This window comes from Hylobates moloch, unplaced genomic scaffold, assembly GCF_009828535.3.
Source record: "Hylobates moloch isolate HMO894 unplaced genomic scaffold, HMol_V3 SCAFFOLD_19, whole genome shotgun sequence".
NCBI classification, from domain to species: Eukaryota; Metazoa; Chordata; class Mammalia; order Primates; family Hylobatidae; genus Hylobates; species Hylobates moloch.
In genome coordinates, this window is record NW_026652294.1 from 25,300,101 (window position 1) to 25,315,640 (window position 15,540).

At 54.0% G+C, this 15,540-nt stretch overlaps 1 protein-coding gene across 2 annotated transcripts in view; it reads left to right on the forward strand.

The window, feature by feature from the left end:
• The window catches only part of PARVB (parvin beta), a 139,337-nt gene extending 124,119 nt beyond the window's left edge, over positions 1-15,218 (forward strand). For both annotated transcript variants that reach the window (XM_058431119.1, XM_032139637.3), the window contains exons 11-13: positions 387-488; positions 6,203-6,275; positions 10,901-15,218. In XM_058431119.1, the coding sequence (XP_058287102.1) occupies positions 387-488; positions 6,203-6,275; positions 10,901-10,977 (252 nt within the window). In that variant the 3' untranslated portion in view covers positions 10,978-15,218. The remainder of the gene's footprint in view (positions 1-386; positions 489-6,202; positions 6,276-10,900) is intronic.
• The last annotated feature ends 322 nt before the right edge of the window (positions 15,219-15,540 follow it).

Here is a 15,540-nt window from a genome sequence, read left to right on the forward strand (position 1 = left end):
CTGGGTACAGTGGCTCGCACCTGTAATCCTAGCACTTTGGGAGGCTGAGGCAAGTGGATCACTTCAGCCCAGGAATTTGAGACCAGCCTGGGCAACATGGCGAAACCCTGTCTCTACAAAAAATGCAAAAATTAGCCGGGCATGGTGGTGCATGCCTGTAGTCCCAGCTACTTGGGAGGCTGAGGTGGGAGGATCGCCTCAGGGAGGATCACCTGAGCCTGGGAGGCCGAGGCCGCAGTGAGACTTGATTGCAGCAGTGCACTCCAGCCTGGGTGACAGAGTGAGACCCTGTCTCAGAAGAAAAAAATATGCCCGCCTTGAGTTTGTGCAAAGCATTTGCCAACTCCTTAACGCTGCCCGGAAACATCACAAGTCTTTCTCTGCAGTTTGCAGATGGCGTATACCTGGTTCTGCTCATGGGCCTTCTGGAAGACTACTTTGTTCCTCTCCACCACTTCTACCTGACTCCAGAAAGCTTCGATCAGAAGGTATGTGCATGGTCTCCGTCCTTGGTAGTGGCTCAAGAAATGCTCATTGAAATGCAGAGCACAGACTATCCCAGCAGCTCTTTCTGCAGCCTGGCTGCATTCTTCAGAAAGTAAAAATTGCACAAGTGATATTGCAATTAGATGTAACTCTCAGCAAAAGAAATAAGCCCATCAGCCGTCCACAACACATCCGAGTTTTGTTTGCCACATTTTCTTTGCGATCTTTTCCATGGGACTGTGTAGTTTTTAATAATTGTGGTCACATCTCGGTAGAGTTGTAAACCCTTCCCCCGTTCTGCTGCAGCTCCAGCACCTGTGGTTTTCCCTGCTGCTTCCCAAGCTTTCCACATACCATCTCCAGTGGTGGCACAAAGTCCCAAGGATGGCTCTGTTACCAGCGTCTTTCCATTCCCCATTCTTGGGCAGTTAACTTGAACGCGTTTCTATTTTTTTTCCCTACTGAAACAACAGAGCGTCTTTTTGATACAGACTTTTTTTTTTTCATTCTGTGGATTGTTTTCTTAGGAAAATTTCTCAAATAGGGTCAAATTTGGGGCATTCCTTTCAATCTGGGCTGGCCCATGCCACCTGGTCCCACTGTCACTGCCCTTGTGCGTGGGCCTCTCCCTGCTGTCTGCCCTCTGTCCAGGGCTTCCCGCAGCCAAGCCTCTCACAGCAGTATTTAGCACATTGCCTTTAAAAACTTGGCCATGGATGGTCTATGTTGCTTTGGATTCATGGGCATCTGTCATTTTATTTTCCCAAAGTGTTAGACCCATGAGTCAGGGAGGCAGACAATGTAAGCTGGTGGCGGCAGCCAGAGAAATAGCAGAAATGGGGCCAGTGTTTATCAATCTGCCCACTTCTGGCATGTTGCAGTCTGTTTGCTTGTGGCCAAATGTTGTTCCTATCTTGCCTGCTGAGATGGAATCAGGACAGATTAGAGAGGTCTTGGCACATGGAGTCCATGTTGAATCGAGAGAGAGAGAGAGAGCGAGCAAAAGGGAGTGCAGAGGGAATGAGCAGAATTATGCAGAACTCACCAGGAAACATGGGTGTGCCTGTGCTGTCATCCTGGAAATGAAAGGTCAGACCATCCAGAGAAGAAGCGCATGCATTTCCCGGCCCCGATATGGCTGGTTGCAGACACATTGTTTTGGAGAGATGTTTTCTTTGTTCAAACTAATAAGAACGCTGGCGAGAACAGTGAGTTTAGCCAGGAGACCTAGAGCTGGTTTCTTTCCAAGACAAGGCTTTGTACAAATGTCAGAGGCATCATCTCCTGGGCCCTGGCCTTCTTCCCTTTGAAACTGGGATGAAAGTCTTTGACAATTGCTGCCCTGGCCTGCGAGGCTTGAGTCATACACCTTCCCCTCTGAATCAGAGCGAGGAAGGGAAGGCTATTTTCAGGTATAGCATGCAGCACACCATTCATCCTGTTCACTCAGGAGAAAGGGAGCCTGGGGTGGTGGCGTGGCTCTGCGGGAGGCTGGAACACTCTCCTTCGGAGGATGGGAGGCTGTCAGTAGTTCCTCCTCCAGCCCCTGCCTTTTTTCCCTTTCTCCTCGTGGCGGCTGCTGGCAAGGTCTTCGTGAGCCCATAGTGTTTGTTATCTACCTTGTAGTCTTCATGACCCCTAGACAGGTGGGTGGTCCCCTCCTGTGGAGGACTCACCCACTTCAGGCTGGGCCCAACACCCGTGTGCTCAAAACTGCTTGCAGATGGGACGTTGATGATATCCCTTGCTAATGTCTCCTGTGGGCTGAGACCCCAAGGTGCGTTTGCTCTGGCCCTGGGGATCCTTACAGCTGCTCCACATTTTTGGAGGAGGGACTGAGGTTCAGTGAGCAAAACCAGAGATGCATCGTGAGCTGCTGTCCCCGAGGGTACTAATAACTTATGGTTTAAAACAATTACATTGGATTTAAAAAATATCACAGTGGACAGCTCAGAGCCTGTAGGCTCATGCCCTGTGAGCTTCCTCAGAGGCATGAGTGTGGCCTTCGGTTTTTTGTTGCAAAGCCACTGTTTGAGCCTTACCCTGCACTGGCCACGTGCTGAGCAGCTTGCACCCATTGGTAATCATTTTGGGAGACTCTGCAGGCTCCCTCTCTCTGTGGAGTGGGGTGCATCCTGGAGACGTGGAGATCACTCCTAGAAGAAGACACGAGTTGCTTCCCCCTCAGCATTACTGGACGAGGACAGGGAATCTCGGGAAGGCTTAGAGACCAGCCCAGGGTTGCACGGCCAGCAAGGACAGAGCCAGGAGGGTCGACTCCTATTCCAGAACCCTCTATTCTTTCGTCACCTGGTCAGGTTGATTAAAACCTTTTGAATTGCAGAGAGAAAGGATTTCTGCCCATGTAGCTGGCTCGAAGCAGGTGTGTATATGGCCTGGTCTCTGCTGGGCCTTGGGGCCTCCTATTGCAGTCACAGCTGGGGTGAGCAGTCCCCACGCCTCGCCGGGTGCTGCGTGCTGGGTATCCAGGGGCCTAGGCTCAGGGGACACTTCTATGCCGGGCATGAAAAAGGGCTGGGGGAGGAGGCATGGCCTTGAGAGATAACAGGCATGGGAGGGTGGCAGTTTCCTGCCTGGCATTTCCTCAGCCTGAGAAGAAAGCAGAAGGAAAATCTCACTTCAAAACCACTTACTGTGGGGCCGAGCGGCTGCAGAGCAGTGAGGCTTGGAAGGGGCTTTGCTCTCCCCTTAAACTGTTCTCTCATGCGGTAGGGGTGACCACCTCGTCACCCGATCACACTCTCCAGCCATCTCTGAGTGTCTCCGCGTGTCATGCATCTCATCCCCAGCTCCTCCTGAGCATCCGCTCCCTCTGCGTGGAAGAGGATTCCTCAGGCTTAAGAGGTGCACGGGAAAGGCACGTGAAAAGACCGGTCCAAATTGGTGCTGACGTTTACAATGGAGAAGAATCTTTTCTTAAAAGAAAAATCTTTTCTCGCTATTCCCCCTCTTTGCTACCCTGTCTCCATCTCGATTTGGGGTCAAGCGTGTTGTGTGTGTGTGAGTGTGCATGTGTGCACGTGCATACGTGTATGTGAGTTCATTTGATGATATGGACGGTGGTCAGCTAAAGGGGCCTGCGTTGCTAGGGGAGTGGAGGTGGGAGGCTCTTGGAGGAGAACAGGCATGGATTCTGTGTTTCAGTCCTGGTTCCATGCCTCTGAGCCTTGTGCCTTTTTTTTCTTTTTTTGGGGGGAGGTGGGGGAAGGAATCTCACTCTGTCGCCCAGGCTGGAGTGCAGTGGCATGATCTCGGCTCACTGCAACCCCCGCCCCCTGGGTTCAAGCGATTCTTCTGCCTCAGCCTCCTGAGTAGCTGGGATTACAGGCACACGCCGCCACGCCTGGCTAATTTTTGTATTTTTAGTAGAGATGGGGTTTTACCATGTTGGTCAGGCTGGTCTTGAACTCCAGACCTCATGATCCACCTGCCTTGGCCTCCCAAAGTGCTGGGATTACAGGCATGAGCCATTGCATCTGGCCGCCCTGTGCCTTTTTAGGGCACCGATATCCTAGCCCGTCTCAGCCCAGTGCCCTCCTCTGTGAAGGAAGATGATACCCACCTCGTACAGGGCTGGGAGGGGACAGGGAGCCTGTACGGAATACACTGACCCCATGGTGGGTGCCCAGCACCCGCAGGTCGCTCCCTGCTCTCTCCTTAGGGGAACTGCGTTCTGCACCCTCCGCACGGGCCATTCTCACTCCTCTCCCATTGCCAGTGTTTGACCATCCTCAGGCCCAGCCCTGGTGCAGCACTCCCGCACCTCCAGGCAGGCTGTCCTGCAGGGTTGGGGTGTCTGCCATGTTGCCCAGGGTTCCTATTGGCAGTTTCTGAGTTGGCCTCTGGAGCAGGGTCTCGGTCTGCTGCGCCCCTGCCCCTGGGTGGACATGGCCTGCCCTCCTGCCGGGCTGTGTCTTCCTCACTGATCCCGTGACTCGCGGTTGGTGCTGGCACGTCATTCACCCCTTTGCTTCTCCAAGCACAGGCCGTGTGCACTGTGGAAGCTTTTCCAAAGCATCCCACACTGTTTTCCAGTGTTGTGCGTTTGATTAACCCAGGGAAGCCTCTTTTTCCTGGTTAATTATTAAATTACATTGCAAGTAAAATTGTTCATGTTTCTGATTCATTGACCTCAAAATCATGAAAATATAATTGTTGAAAGGATTTTTTGTTTGTTTGTTTTGAGTCATAGTGTTACTCTGTCGCCCAGGCTGGAGTACGATGGCACGATCTCAGCTCACTGCAACCTCCGCCTCGCGGGTTCAAGTGATTCTCGTGCCTCAGCCACCCAAATAGCTGGGATTACCGGTGTGCACCATCATGCCTGGCTAATTTTTGTATTTTTAGTAGAGATGGGGTTTCACCACATTGGTCAGGCTGGTCTCGAATGCCTGACCTCAATTGATCCACCTGCTTCGGCCTCCCAAAGTGCTAGGATTACAGGTATGAACCACCACGCCTGTTCAGGATGTTTGATTACTAAGAACCCCGAAGTCCCTTGCACTATGACAACATCTGTGTTTGTTTGCTGTTTGTTTGTTTGATGTCCCCTCCTCCTATCAGCCTTGGCTTGTGGCAGGTAGGTGGCTGGATGTAATCTGGTTGATCACCTGCATCCCTCTCGAGTGGTCTTTAAACACAGCCCAGAAGGCTTTTATTGTAAACCTGTTCAGCCATCATTAGCAGAATAAAAGCTTCAAGTACACTTGGGGGCTGAGGAATAATAGACACTTTAATTTCAGGGGAAGTCATGGTAGGGCAGAGGTGGCCACCTTTCTGCAGCATCTAACAGGACCAAGGCCCTGCAGGCTGACTCTTGCAGCCACCATCGGTCTGACTTCCGTTCTGACCGGTCCACTGTCCCTACTCAGTGCTAGGGCCCTCCCTCCCCTGAGGGTACCCCATCCTGCAGAGACACAGCCTCACTTGCAGGTCTTTACAGCCCTTCCTGGGGGCAGTGCCAGGCCTGTGTGCCTCTGCATGGGACTCATCCTCTCTGGGCCTCGGTTTCCCTGTCTGTAAAATGGGGTCACTGCGGGCCAGGCGCGGTGGCTCACGCTTGTAATCCCAGCACTTTGGGAGGCTGAGGCGGGTGGATCATTTGAGTCCAAGAGTTAGAGACTAGCCTGACCAACATGGCAAAACCCATCTCTAAAAAAAATAATAATAATACAAAAATTAGCCAGGCACAGTGATGTGTGCCTGTAGTCCCAACTACTGGGGAAGCTGAGGCAGGAAGATGGCTTGAGCCTGGGAGGCGGAGGTTGCAGTGAGCCGAGATCTCGCCACTGTGCACTAGCCTGCGCTCTAGACCCTGTCTCAAAAAAAGTAAATAAATAAATAAATAAATAAAATGGGGTCAATGTGACTTCTCATCGTGTGGCTGGCGTCTGGGGCAGAGCAGGCTCTTGGTGGCCGTGAGCCCTCTAGAGCAGGCCGGGCACCTCATCCTTCCATCTCGCAGCCCAGATCGCTGGTGTGAGGGGTGAGAGCCACCTAGTAAGTGCATGTGGCCCTCCGCAGACTTCCTCACCCGTCTCTGCCCACCCTGTGGGCTGCCACAGGCTTACTGGGTCCTTGTGGACGTCAGCGTTGCAGAGGCTCGGTCCTGTCCATGCTGGGTGTCCTCCAGCAGTGGGCAGTGGGTGGGAACGACTGTTGGACCCTAACGCTGACCCACCCCCTTCCTTGGCAGGTCCACAATGTGTCCTTCGCCTTTGAGCTGATGCTGGACGGAGGCCTCAAGAAACCCAAGGCTCGTCCTGAAGGTAATGCCCCTGGCTCAGGTTCCTCCAGGAGGGGTGCGCGTGGAGGGGAAGAAAAACGGGTCCTAGAAGTGGCTGGAAGGCTGGCATGTTGTTCCCCAGATGGGCCCCAGGTCTCTGGCTCTGGGGCAAGGGTCTGCCAACCCCAGCTCCTCAATGTCCTCATTTTGAGAACCAGGAGGACTTTGCTGGTGGAGCTGGCAGTGCCGGTTCTTTAATAACCACTTGACTTTGAAGGACGTGGCCTCTGCCCACAGACCTCAGGATTAAGTGCGTCTCTAGCTGGCCACTCAGGCTGGAAATGCAGCTTCGTGCCCTGAGAAGATATTAAAGGCTTACTCACATGTAATGACTGTTGGGCTGGAGGTCCCCTGATGCTCAGCCAAAGGCAGTACTTGGTAGCAGGGACTTGGCACGCTCCTGCCCTGCGTGGGTCCGAGCTGGAGGCAGGAGGCCAGCAGAGCCGGGGCGGGCGGTTGCTTCCCTGTCCCCACCTGGCTCCTGTGCCAAGTTACCTATAGGAGGACTCTCTAACCTGAGTGAGCATCAGAATTCCTGGGAAGGCTTCTTCCTAGGTGCTTGGGGACAGCCAGGCTCAGCAGAATGTGGGTGGCACTGCCTGTGAACCCTGCTGGAAAGTTACAGGGCAGAGCTGAACATTAAAGGCTTTGACAAGTCCTGTATGAAGACATCTCTTTGCCTCCATCAAAACCTTTGCCATACAGGAGGAGCCCACAGAACTCAGACACTGTGGTTTAGTGCCCTGGGCCCCCACTTTGACCATGGCCCCCTACCTAGCCCTGCTCCCTCTCCTGAGTGCCCCGTGGTGGTATATGAGTTGGGAGTCCATGGTGCTTCCTACACCTGTTGCCAGCATCTGCTCAATGGCAGGCTTTGTGGAGTCTCCAAAATAGCTAGAAAATGGATCCTGTCCCTTCCATCTACCCACTGCAGCTACCGCCTCCTGCCAGTCCACGCGGAAGGTTCCTGGCCGGTCCCTTCCTGCCTGTTCATCCTCCTCTTGGGGTTCACAGGACAATTTCACACCCTCCTGTCTCGTGTGTGTGGCTGTTTATTCTTTTTTGTTTTGAGACAGGGTCTCACTCTGTTGCCCAGGCTGGAGTGCAGTGGTGTGATCACAGCTCACTGCAACCTCTTCCTCTTGGGTTCACACCATCCTCCCACCTCAGCCTGTTGAGTAACTGGGACTAAGGTGCATACCACCATGCCCGGCTCGTGTTTTCACTTTTCTTTTTTGTAGAGACTATGCTGCCCAGACTGGTCTTGAACTTCTGGGCTCAAGCCATTCGCCTTGTTAATTTTTTATTGTCCCTCCCTCCCCACTAGAACCGAAGCCTCAAGGGAGCAGGGCTTTGTCCCCTGCACACCGGTGCTGAGAACGGTGCCTGGCCTGGAAACCGCTCGACGGCACTGGATCAAAGCACACGTCCAGCGGGGAGTGTGGCGAGCTGCTGCCTGTACAGGCCGGCCCGGCCTGGGTCTCTGGGACCCCTCGTTGCTGCTGCCCTGCAGCCCTTTTGTTGCTGCGAGGCAGGGGCATGAGGGAGTGGCTAGGGGCCTGAGGGATGCTGCTTTGCCTCTCCCCAGCTGTGCATCCTTGAACAGGTCACTTTGCCTTTCTGTGTCAGGGCCTCCTCATGTGTGCAGGGGAGTGATGACGGCACCTGCCTCCACGCGTCTCATGGGGTTGCTGGCGGAGGGGGCGGGTGCATCACACCAGACTTGTCAGAGCCTTCACTGTTCAACTCTGCCCTGTAACTTTCCAGCAGCACTCACGGGCAGTGCCACCCATGTGCTGCTGAGCCTCACTGCCCCTGAGCACCTATTACACTCAAGTGAGCTGCTCCTATGAGCACTGGAAGAGGGTCCTGCCCACAGAACACACCAGGTTGTGGCTGCTAGCTCGGCGTTAGTGTCTGGTGGGTCGCACACTGTCAGGGAGGAGAAATCCTTGCTCATGTCCACTGTGGGCTTGGCTGGGGATTCCTTTAGTTTCCTGAAGCCCAAAGCTGCAGCATGGGGTGCTTCCCCCATACCCTCAGAAGAGCCCCTGGTGGCCCTTGGCCTCCGAGCTGCTGAGGGAGCCCTGGTTCTTTGTCCTCCCGAACCCCCCGACTTTTTTTTTTTTTCTGAGACAGAGTCTTACTTTGTTACCCAGGCTGGAGTGCAGTGGCGCGATCCCAGCTCACTGCAATCTCCATCTCCTAGGTTCAAGCAATTCTCTTGCCTCAGCCTCCCAAGTAGCTGGGATTACAGGCAGCCACCACCATGCCTGGCTAATTTTTGTATTTTTAGTAGAGATGGGGTTTCACCATGTTGGCTAGGCTGGTCTTGAACTCCTGACCTCAGGTGATCCACCTGCCTCGCCCTCCCAAAGAGCTGGGATTACAGGTTGTGAGCCATCGCACCTGGCCCTTTGTCCCGTTTTTGAGGAGTGAGGCAGGAGCCTGTCCAGAGGCCAGGATATCCTCTGACAGGCTGGCCTCCAAGGAGGGGGTTTGCCCCTGAGCCCAGATGTGTTTCCTACTCATCTGCCGCTGGACGGCACATTAGGGAACCCACCACGGACATGTGGAAACCAGGCCATAGGCAGCGGCGCCGGCCCAGGGCAAATAGCAAGTTCTGCAGCCTCCCAGGCAGGGTCCCTTGAGTGTCCCAGGGCCTCTGTCCAGCCCAGGCAGGGGGCAGAGCTGGTCTGCAGTGCTCATTAGCACCTTCGCTGGGCCAGCACTGGGCAGGGGCCAAGCCGCAGAGATTTATGAGATGGGCTCCCTGCTGGGCCTCTTTATTTTGTGGCTGATGCAATGAATGAGAGACTTTTCCTTCTTCATTCAAAACCAGCTGGGGAGCAAGAATCAGGAGGTAACAGAGATGAGAATGATATGGAGAATGGGGTGCAGTGGCTGTGGTCTCCCTGATACCCTCCTCTGAGCTAGGCAGACTTACCCGGGTACCCAGGGCTGGTGGGGAGGGAGGCAGTGGCTGTGGCCTCCCCTGCAGGCCTGAGACTGCCCTGTTGGTCCCCACCCGGAGGAAGCAGAGCAGTCTCATGCCCCCTGCATGTGGGTGGGTCTGAAGAGCCAGGCCCGCACCTGGTTCCCTAGGCCCCCAGCTCTGATGGGCATCCTGGCCCCCTGCAACCCTTGCGGGGACCTGGCGGAGACTCCAATGGGGTCCCTGACCCTGCTCTTAAGGAGGCCCCTTGCCTGGGAGAAAGGGTTGTGGCTCGCTCGAAATTCACAGATCTGAGTGCCAGAGCTGGATGGTGGGGTGGGCGTTTGGGGGGCACAGAGGGACTGAGGTTCACGGGTCACAGAAGGGGATTCCTATCCCTGGGCGCAGGTGCTAAGGGATGGCCGTGGTTAGCAGGTCTGGCAGGGGTGTGAGGGTTGAGTTCTGTTTGTCCAGCGAGGCTGTCTTGAGGTTCTCAGAGCTCAGACCTGGGGGCTGCTGCGTGGGAGCATCGGTGTCAGGCTGCTGCTCTGGTCTCCCTGTGAGTCCACCATGGGAGTGGACTCAGAGGGGGCCAAGGGGTGGCGGTCCCCACCCCTGGGAGCTCCTCTGTCCTTGCTGCCCCCCTTGCCTTGGCCACCTCCAACTCCATGGCCGCCATTCTCCCTCCCCTGCCTCCACTGGGCTGTTGGGAGCTGGGGTGGACTCTTCAGGCCGGGGGAGACCCTGGATTCCCCGACAGAGCCCCGGATATGTCCCCAAGCCCGCCAAGCCGAGTTCCCCGACAGAGCCCCGGGTGTGTCCCCAAGCCCGCTGAGCCGAGTTCAGCCCTGCTTTTGCTGTGACAGCACACTCGTGGGCAGGTCATTTCTCCACGTGAGTCTTGGTCCTCTTTGTAAAATGAGAGGGAAGGAAAGGAGGCTGTGCAGGCTCTGAGGAGGATGTGCAAGTGAAGAAACTCCACGCCCAGTGACAAGGACAGTTGCTGATTCTTAGCGTCCACCCCACCTGCTCTCTTAGTAACCGACGTCATTTCTTACTCTTGTGATCACGGCTAAAGCACAGGGTCATCCTGTGGCTGCTTTTGGATCACAGGGAGTCAGGACTCAAAGGGCCTTGAGCGTTATCTGGTCCAGGCCCGTTTTACAGATGAAGAGACTGAGCCCCAAATCACAGAAGTCACTTAGAGGTCACAGAGCAAGTGAAATGAACAAGGTGTCTGATTCCCAGGAAGGTTCTTGTCCACCCAAAGAAAGTGGCCCAAGACTTCCAGGGCCCCAGAGGGAGCTGTCGGGTCCATTAAGTGTTACTGGGGTTTTTGGTCCCGGTAAGTGTCATTAGCTATGTCCCCCAACCGGTTCTTAGACACGTCCTGATGCACATCTAGGAGGGGCTGTGGGAGTGTCTCTGTTCTTTTCACCCCAGGTGCCTGTCCCCGCAGGGTGTCAGCCCACCCCGGGAGCTCTCACACAACCTGTGTGTCTGGGGAGGCGCTGTCCAGAGCGTCCTGGACATGGTGGCGCCCGGTCTTTAAGGTGAAGCGCTCTGTGTGGACGCGGCAGCTGGTGTCATGCTGGAGACATGGCTTCTGAGAGTACCTACTGCAATGACAGGAGGATGGCACACCTCTGAAGTTTCTCTGTTTCCTTCTGCAGACGTGGTTAACTTGGACCTCAAATCCACTCTGAGGGTTCTTTACAACCTGTTCACCAAGTACAAGAACGTGGAGTGACGGAGGAGCTGTGGACGGTGGCAGCAGTGTCCCAGCAAGAAAGGCGGCATCCGTCTGTGCCCTGTGCCTTTCCAGGGAGCCAGGTGCCATGGGCTTCTGGTCCAAGCTGTGTTGACTGTCATCCCCACCCCACCCCTACCTCACGCCCGCCCCACCCCCTGCCTCTTTTGGTTGTTGTTCTTAATCTCCTTTCTGTGTAATTCCCAGTGGGCAAGAGCCTTTGAAAATGCAGGATTCTAAACACTCGTGCTTGCGTTTGAGGCCTCGCGTCACTCAGTTGTGTGGGATGATGAGTCTGTTGTCTGCCTTGGCCGAAAGATGAAAAAAAGCCTGAACCCCAACCCCCAGCTGATTGAGAGCGCCCTGCATTCTGCCTGATGGTGCAATTAGCGATCACAGGCCTTCAGAAGTACAACATCAGCTCAGCAGGAACGCCAGCTCCCCGAGGACCCGGGCTTGGTGATTCACCGGGGATCTCCTGGGCTGGGCTCTCCTTGGAAGTGAGGCCTTTTTCATAAAAGGGTTTTGCAGTTTGAAAAACTTTAAAGTCCCAGAAGCTTAGATGTGACATGGGTGTCCTCCACCCACATTCCTATCACTTCTTGGCCACTCGTTTTAATGTAGCTTTTGCACAAACATCCAAGACCCAGGATGGCCCAGCTCCCAGTCCTTGAAAGGAGCTGTTTGCTGGGGACGTTTCTTAATTTCTTGCTGGGGTTGAGGGGCTGGGTCTGGAGATGGCTCTAATTGTGCTGCTTGAGACAGCCTGGGCCACAGCTTTCCCCTTCAGAGGCCCTTTTGGGGAATGAATGCATCTTTGGAAACTTTAAACTGAGGGGGTGCATTGGTTCACTGGCACTGTGTAGTAAAGTGCCACAGGGGAGTGGCTAAGACATCAGAGAGTTACATCCTCAGGCCTTTCGCCTTGGCTTGTAGATGCTGGCTTCTCCCTGTGTCTTCACATGGTCTCCCCTCTGTGTGTCTGTGTCCTCACCGCCTCTTTTATTTTTTATTTTTATTTTTATTTTTTGAGACAGAGTCTCACTCTGTCACCAGGCTGGAGTGCAGTGGTGCAATCTCAGCTCACTGCAACGTCTGCCTCCTGGGTTCAAGCGATTCTCCTGCCTCAGCTTCCCAAGTAGCTGGCATTACAGGCAGGTGCCACCACATCTGGCTAATTTTTGTATTTTTAGTAGAGACGGGGTTTCACCATGTTGGCCAGGATGATCTCCATCTCCTGCCCGCCTCAGCCTCCCAAAGTGTTGGGGTTACAGGTGTGAGCCACTGTGCCCAGCCTATTTATTTATTTTTTTTTTGAGACAAGGTCTCACTGTGTCACCCAGGAGTAAAGTGGTGCCATCTCAGCTCACTGCAGCCTTGATCTCCCAGGCTCCATTGATCCTCCCATCTCAGCCTCCCAAGTAGCTGGGACCACAAGTGCACACCACTAGGCCCATCTAATTTTTTAATTTTTTGTAGAGACGGGGTTTCATCATGTTGCCCAGGCTGGTCTCAAACTCCTGGGCTTGAGCGACCCGCCCACCTCAGCCTCCCAAGGTGCTGGGATTATAGGCATGAGCGGCCATGCCCAGCCTGAGCCCCTCTTTTTAGAAGGGCCGCAGTCCTATTGGATTAGGGCCCACTTATATGACCTCATTTAACCTTGATTACCTCCATAAAGACCCTGTCTCCAAATACCATCACATCAGAGGTGCTGGGGTTAGGACTTCAGCATGTGGATTTGCGGGGAGCATAATTCCCCTTGTAACGGGAGGATATGAAGTGTTCATCTCACTCTCCCTGTAGCCCTGAGAGCATCTCCCTTAGAGTATCCTATAAAAGGAGTCGCTGCTCACTCAGTTATGGGGTGTTCACCCCCTCGCTCACCCCAGTTCTGCAGAGAATTGGGGATCCCATCGGCCATGCTTTCTGGGCTGGCCTCTGGTCGCAGTCAGTCCCTCGCTGTGGCGCCCCCTCCCCAGCTCCTTCCCAGGGTTATGACTCGCTGACCCCCTGGGGTGTACCTGCTGCGAAGCAGCCCCCTTCCTTGGCTTCTCTCAGCGTTCTCCGTAGTGAGCCTGGCCTTTCTGATCTTGTTAGCTTTTTGTCTTCCTGCCGCAGATCAGAGCTGTGGAATAAGTTTTAATATGAAATCGAATGCCAACACCGAAGTTTTAGAAAACAGTTTAATATTCCCCCTCAGTTCCGGCTGTTGCTAGGCTGGGAATGGGTTCAGAATAGCCATTTTGATGGAGGTGATTTCCCAGCAGGGGAAAGAAATAATTAAAACAGCATTACGGTGTCTCCTGCGGGATGCAGTGACATTAAAGAGCCACACTGACAAAAAACCTGGGGCTGGAACGTTCTGTGCTGCCTGCATGGCATGTACAGGACCGCGGCCCCCTGGAGTTGGCAGAGCGGCCCAGCCTTGCCCTGCTTACAGGTGGGCCTCGAGAGGGCACTGTGCCTTCCCAGGGATTGGGATTTGAAAAGAACAGAGCTTGGCCAGGTGCGGTGGCTCACGCCTGTAATCCTAGCACTTTGGGAGGCTGAGGCAGGTGGATCACTCGGGGTCAGAAGTTCGAGACCAGCCTGGCCAACATGGTGAAACCCCGTGTCTACTAAAAATACAAAAATTAGCCATGCATGGTATGCATGCCTGTAATCCCAGCTACTGTGGAGGCTGAGGCAGGAGAATTGCATGAACCCGGGAGGTGGAAGTTGCTGTGAGCTGAGATCTGCCACTGCACTCCAGCCTGGGCAACAGAGTGAGACTCTGTCTCAAAAAAAAAAAAAAAGAAAGAAAGAAAAAAGAAAAAAAAAAAAAAAAGAACAGAGCTGTGATTTTCAGCCAAAATGAGCAGTCCTGGCCCATTCTGTGTCATCAGAGGGGAGAGGACGGTTACTCTGGGAGGGGGCTTCAGCTTCTCAGGGAGGTCCTGGTGGCTCCCATCTAGTAAACACATGCCTGTCCTCATGCCCACGTCACACTCTTCTGGGTTTCAAGTCGAACAGTAAAAGGAATCATAAGATCTGTGGGGAAGCTACATGGGCACTCGTGTTTCACAACAGGGACCCTTAAAGACCATGTTTCCAGCAAAGGATGTGATTTTTTAAATTATTATTATTTTGAGATAAGTTCTCACTGCGTTGCCCAGGCTGGAGTGCAGTGGTCATTCACAGACACACACATAGCAGACTACAGACTACAGCCTTGAACTCCTGGGCTCAAGTGACCCACCCGCTTCTGCAACCCGAGTCCCTGGAACTGCAGGTGCACACCACCACACCCGGCTTGGATGTGATCTTTTGTCCACATTCTTTTCCAATTGGTTCAACGTGTAGGTGTGTCTTTGGCATACTTGGGAAGGGCCCCGTTAGGCTTGACTCCTCTCATTTTTCTCCATTCACCGTCAGTTTGAGTCTGAATTCATAGCATGGCCTGGACAGATGCATCAAGGGGCCAGTTCCAAGGCAGAATTCAGGGTGAACTCGATTCCTATAGGCTCGGGATGAATGGCTGCTGGGACATGAGGCTTGGGTATGAGACGCCCCGTCTGTTGCTGCTCTTGGTTCTTAGTTCAGAGAAATTCTGGGACCCTTCCTCCTCCCGGCACCACATTTTCAGTGAATGGTTCTTTGAAGAGGAACCCTGGTCCACAGGAACTAAGTGAAAGCAAGGCCAAGTATGTCCATCCATGGGGACAGACGTCCCAGCACGAAGGGGTCTCAGGCCTGCAAGGCCCAAGTGGATGCTCGGACAAGGGCAGGAAGGTATTTGCTGATTCTCCTTCTCCATGTGACATGTCTCTCAGCCCACACCAGCTAGGGGAGCCTCCCGCAGCTTCCTTTCCCCTTTGACACCCACACAGTGTTATGCAAGCACCGAGCCCAGAGTCCCGCTGGGCCGTGCTGTCCTAATTGGAGGTGACAAAGAGCAATTTTATTTTAAAGCAACTGAATCCATTCCCCCTGTCTTGTGTGCCAGTATTTTACTGTCTTCTTGTTTTAAGCAATGTTTACTTTGGATTTCTGGATGTTCAATAAAAGCCACGAAAATCGTGGCCATGCTGTTGGTCAGGCCCACCTGGCTGACCGCAGGAAGCAGGCGCTTTTCAGGAGCTCGCTGCAACACCGGGCAAACACTTCTTAAGCCAGAGATGTGGTTAGGACAATGCCATGTGGCATCACAGTATGCTGTTATTTATTCCAATAAAGACCTTGTGAGCATGGGCCTGTCCACCGTCTTTGTTTGGCTGCTGTTTTAATCTTTCATGCGTTTAGCAGTCATGGATGGTGCCAGCCAAGGAACAGGTGCCAGGGCGTTGTGACTCCACCCAGCCCTGCTTCCCGGGGCCTTCCAGTTGGACAGGAGCTGGGGGAAGAGCCGGTTCATAGCCCTTTGTGGGGGATGGGACTTTGGGAACCCCAAACTTCTGCTGGGACCACAAGGAGAAGAGGGCAGCAGAGTCACAGCTGCAGGTGAGTAATAAAGGCTCATCTGCCCCTCTGCCTGGGTCCAGACCATACATGCACAAAGCTAGTGGCCAGGGGCACAGGCTG